This window comes from Microtus ochrogaster, unplaced genomic scaffold (genome assembly GCF_000317375.1).
Source record: "Microtus ochrogaster isolate Prairie Vole_2 unplaced genomic scaffold, MicOch1.0 UNK69, whole genome shotgun sequence".
NCBI classification, from domain to species: Eukaryota; Metazoa; Chordata; class Mammalia; order Rodentia; family Cricetidae; genus Microtus; species Microtus ochrogaster.
The window spans coordinates 1116252-1121449 of NW_004949167.1; the positions used below are offsets into that span (position 1 = coordinate 1116252).

At 45.5% G+C, this 5198-nt stretch overlaps 1 protein-coding gene across 1 annotated transcript in view; it reads left to right on the forward strand.

Moving 5' to 3' along the window:
• LOC101993405 (small nuclear ribonucleoprotein F-like) overlaps nt 1–569 on the forward strand; it is a 1315-nt gene extending 746 nt beyond the window's left edge. Inside the window, exon 2 of the mRNA XM_013354773.1 lies at nt 293–569. Within this exon, the coding sequence (XP_013210227.1) occupies nt 293–569 (277 nt within the window). The remainder of the gene's footprint in view (nt 1–292) is intronic.
• The last annotated feature ends 4629 nt before the right edge of the window (nt 570–5198 follow it).

A 5198-nucleotide genomic window follows, 5' to 3' on the forward strand; every position in this document is an offset into this window, starting at 1 on the left:
CTTTCTTTTGTATGTTTTTTGTTGGTTTTTTTTTTGTCAATTGATGACATGGCATGGGTAGGAAGGACTCAGTTTTCTTTTAGGGGCTGGCCACTGGCAGTCTGACCAGGCAGGCTACGGGGAGTATATAGGCAACACAGAATGGACTTGGTATTCTTTTTTTTTTCCTTGTTTTTTTTTTGGGGGGGGGAAGGGTGTCACAAGGGTGGGGGCGTGAACCTGGGAGGTCTGAGAAGTGATGTGAGTGGGGTGCATTATGGGAAATTCCCAAGTAAGAAAAGGTTTGTTTAAGGTCCTGTGGGATCTCTTTCACAATTCATTTACCCCTCAATCCTGAACCTTTTCTCAATGAACTGACAGGAAAACCAGTGATGGTGAAACTCAAGTGGGGAATGGAACATAAGGGCTACCTGGTCTCTGTAGATGGCCACGTGAACATGCAGCTTGCAATTATAGAATGCATAGATGGTGCATTGTCTGGACATCTGGGTGAAGTTCTAATAAGGTGTAATCATGTCCTTTATATCCGAGGCATTGAGGAGGAGGAAGATGGGGAAATGAGAGAATAGCTTCTCGAGGGTATTTCTTTTTTTTTTTTTTAATATTTATTTATTATGTATACAATATTCTGCCTGTGTGTCTGCCTGCAGGCCAGAAGAGGGCACCAGATCTCATTATAGATGGTTGTGAGCCACCATGTGGTTGCTGGGAATTGAACTCAGGACCTTTGGAAGAGCAGGCAATGCTCTTAACCTCTGAGCCATCTCTCCAGCCCTCAAGGGTATTTCTATACCACAAAGATCTGGGTGCTTTTTCAGAAGGAAAAAGGAAGAAAGAACCCAAATGAGGCAGAGAGGAGGAAGCCTCTCATTGTCCCCGAATAAAATGAAAATGGGTAGAGGGTGGAGTGGGGATTAAATGTGTAGGCCACCATCGCCTGGCATTTTTCTTTGTTTTTAATATCCTTTCCCCCGCAGTGATGAAGAGCCCCCTCTCTCTATCGTTCATACTGTGGTACTGTGAACATGTATTGTAGTAAAAGCATAGCGACTGTCTCTGTGGATGGTAGTGGACTTTCCTTCGCCCTGTCTGAGAGTCTTGGTCAGGCTGGTCAGTTCTGCTCTCTGGGCTGGAGTACCTGGCTTTAGCCCAAATCATAGCTCCTGCACACCTGGTTCCATCTTTCATCTTACGACAGTCATGGATGAGCAGGTTGTCATCAGGCAAAGAGGGTAGCAGAACTGATGGTGGTGGGTGTCTCAAATTGGACTCATGGATGGCCCAGGAGTAAAAGCTTGTACTGGTAACACGGCATTAGCAAGTGTTCTGGTGTTGCCCGAAAGAGAGCCTCATCTGCATCTTGGGTGTTGTGAATATAAGAGCCTGACCCATAGTTAACTTGGTTTTGTTATTGTTAGACTAACAGTAGCCACCACAGCTTTCTAAACTGACATGCTGTAGCCCGAGGACGGTAGGCCTGGCAGCCGTGACTCTTTCATAGTCGATTTTCCCTGGGAACCTCTGAAGGAGGGGCAGGAGATTAGCAGTTAGTGTCTTCTCAAACAGGGTTGGAGAATTTTTAAATCCTGGGGCAACCTGGTCCAGGAATGTTGCCTGCTGTAACCCTCACCAGGCCTGTCCTTTTAAAGCAAAGATGGGTTGACTCCCCTCTGCCAATGGGAGGCTGAAGAATGCATCTTTCAGATCCCAGACAGTAGACCCCTGTTTCCCTGGAAGAATCTGCCTCACGAGAATCAGGTGCCAGGTTTCTTCACAAGCACGAGAGGCGAATTCCAGGGTGACTGTCAAGGCAAGAAGATGCTCGTCTCTCCGAGCCCAGGCAATACAGACTGCAGTATCCCTTTTGGTTCCCAGGGTCATCAGATATGAACATGGGCAGGGGGAGCGGAACTGCTTAATTGGATAATTACAGGATCTTAGTGTTGGGCTAATCCTTGGTCTTGCTTTTTGCTCATACCTCTGAGAATCTTTGCTGCCAATCTGAGAGATAGCCCGGCTGTATCTTTTGGAGGCAGAACTTTCTTCTAGGAGATACTCTTTTGACAGAAGGTAAGATATCAAGAGATACCTCGCATGGTCAAGGTATCTCTTCTCCATACTCCACCACCTGACTCGGTTTTCCCACTCCTACCATATACCCTGTTTCTTTTTCTTTTTTTTAAAGACTTACTTATGGTCCGCCTGCATGTAGGCCTACAGGCTGGAAGAAGACATCAGATCTCATTACAGTTGGTTGTGAGCCACCATGTAGCTGCTGAGAATTGAACTCAGGACCTTTGGAAGAACAGCCAGTGCTCTTAACCACTGAGCCATCTCTCCAGCCCCCCCCTTTTTTTTTTTTTTTGGTTCTTCAAGACAGGGTAGCTTTGGAGCCTTTCCTGGAACTAGTTCTTGTAGACCAGGCCGGCCTCAAACTCACAGAGATCCACCTGCCTCTGCCTCCCAAGTGCTGGGATTAAAGGCATGCGCCACACCGCCCAGTCCATTTTTTCATTTTATTCAGGAACAGTGATAGGCTTTCTCTTCTCTGCCTCATTTGGCTTTTATGGAGAAAGAACACTGGAGATTGTACTTTGTTTTCCCCCTTACTTAACTGCGTGGCACTAAGTCCAAGGCTGCTGTCCTGGAAAGCCATCTCCACACCAGATTGCCTAATCCTGCCTGATGGGATTTTATAGATGTTCATTTTTTAATTTAGTTTATGTGCATTGGTTTTTGCCAGCATGTGTGTAAGTGAAAGCAACAGGTTCCCTGGAACGGCCATGCGGGTGCTGGGAATGGAACCCTGGTCCTCTGAAAGAGCAGTCAGTGCTCTTAACCACTGAGCCACCTCTCCAGTCCCAAAATGTTAATTTTTTTTTGTACTCACAATAGACTATATTTCATGCTTTAAAGAGAAAAAAGTAATGCCACGTGGTCCCCCAAGGGTCCAACCACGGTGGTTCCCTGATGACCGTGGGTTGGTCAAGATTCTCAACTCAAAAGTTGCACACAGGGGCTAGAGAGATGGCTCAGAGGTTAAGAGCACTGACTGCTCTTCCAGAGATCCTGAGTTCAATTCCCAGCAACCACATGATGGCTCACAACCATCTGAGATCTGGCTCCCTCTTCTGGTGTGTGGGAAGCAGAATGTTGTACACATAATAAATAAATTAAAAAAAAAAAAGTTGCACACAGCAACCATAGTATCCGAGATCTACAGTCTTCTCCTTGAAGGTCTGAGTGAAAAATACTTTTCAAAGCACCCCAAAACAATGGGAGAATAAGATCACACAGGACCTTAAACAAACCTTTTCTTACTTGGGAATTTCCCATAATGCATGGGAGAATAAGATCACACAGGACCTTAAACCTTCTCTTACTTGGGAATTTCCCATAATGCACCACAGTCACATCACTTTTCAGACCTCCCAGGTTCATGGCCCCACCCTTGTGACGCCCTCTCTCCGCACCCCCAAAAAAACCAAGGAAATAAAAGAATACCAAGTCCATTCTGTGTTGCTTATATACTCCCTGTAGCCTGCCTGGTCAGACTGCCCACCCATGCCATCAACTGACAAAAAAACCAACAAAAAACATTCAAAAGAAAAAAAAATTAAAGAAGGGCCCAAAGAAGCAGCATCAGTTCCCAACACCCTCTGGAACGATGAATGGAGAACAAGAGAGCAGCCTGGCATTGAGTCAGGGGCAAATGTCTGGCCCGCTTGATAGTCTCGTTTGTGAGTGTGAATCCGTGCCTTCATCATGATCTGCCTTTTCTTTGCAGCCAGGTCTCTCTTTGGACCTGCAGTGGGTTTTCCTTTAAGCTAGGCTGGCATCCAGCACTTCTCTTGTCTCTTAGGCCTCTCCACAGAACTGAGGTTAAAGGAAAACAAAGACTTGCTACTTGGGTGACAATTTTTTTTTATTAGCAATTGTTTATTTAAACAAAGTTCATACATTATCTGAGTAAATAATGCCAACTGATAGCTCTTAGGCAGAATACAGTGTCCACAAGAAGGTCCTTTTGCTTTTCTGAAAGACCTATGTGGTGGTGCATGCCTTTAACCACAGCACTAGGAAGGCAGAGGCAGGCAGAATTTGTGAGTTCAAGGCCAGCCTGGTCTACAGAGCTAGTTTTAAAGGGTTGTATATTTCCCACATTTTAATAATGAAAGCAAATTATTCATTGATAATCATTATTTTCTTCTGAGAGAGGGTTAGTTATTACATCACCAGGTTAGCCTCAAACTTAGAGTTGCTCTGCCTCCTAAGTGCTGAATTTAAAGTCCTTGTGCCAGCACCACTGATCTCAATGTCTAATCAGAAGAAATTTATTTTTTTAGTGCTGAGAGTCCTTGTAGATAGAACAGGTATTAACAGCTTCGCACACTTCCTGGGGGACTGATGGGTTACGATGCCGGGTGGTGCCTTAGGTTATCCGACCGTGAATGGTCCTTGTTCCATACTGCTCAACTAGAGGAGTGCCTCTCAGTGCTTTTTCATGTGTTGGCTGAGCTCAGCGAAGCGGGCGAATTCCAACTGGCATCCAGGTCTGGTGCATTTGTAGGGCTTCCCCCCTGAAGCAGAGAGAAAGAGAGGTTTGTTACACTCAGAGAAAGGAGGCTCAGGGGACCCGACGGTAATCAAGGACAAGGCTAACCATGTAAAAAAAAAAAAAAAAGACTCTCAAAAACCAAAAACCAGGCAGGGCGGTGGTGGCGCACGCCTTTAATCCTAGCACTTGGGAGGCAGAGGCAGGCAGATCTCTGTGAGTTCGAGACCAGTCTGGTCTACAGAGCTAGTTCCAGGATAGGCTCCAAAGCCACAGAGAAACCCTGTCTTGAAAAACCAAAAAGAAAAAAAAAAAAAAAACCAAAAACCAAACAAACAAAAAACTGCAGGAGAGAGAGTTGAGTTGGAAAGACAAGAGGAAACCTTTGAAGGAGAAGAAGAAAGAAACACAGCAAAGAGGTAAGGAAGGAATGAGCAAGAAAGCCAATGAAGGAGTGACAGAAGGAGGAGGTCCGAGCAGAGACAGTCCCTACAGAGATGGAGTCAACAGTCTCTGAGCAGGGCACTAATAGCCCTAGGACTTGGCTCAGGTTGGGAGCATTTCCTCAACCAGGCTGTTCAAAACCAGTGTGGACAGCATGGTGTGACCTCATATCTCAGGGGGATAAAAAATAAAATAAAAT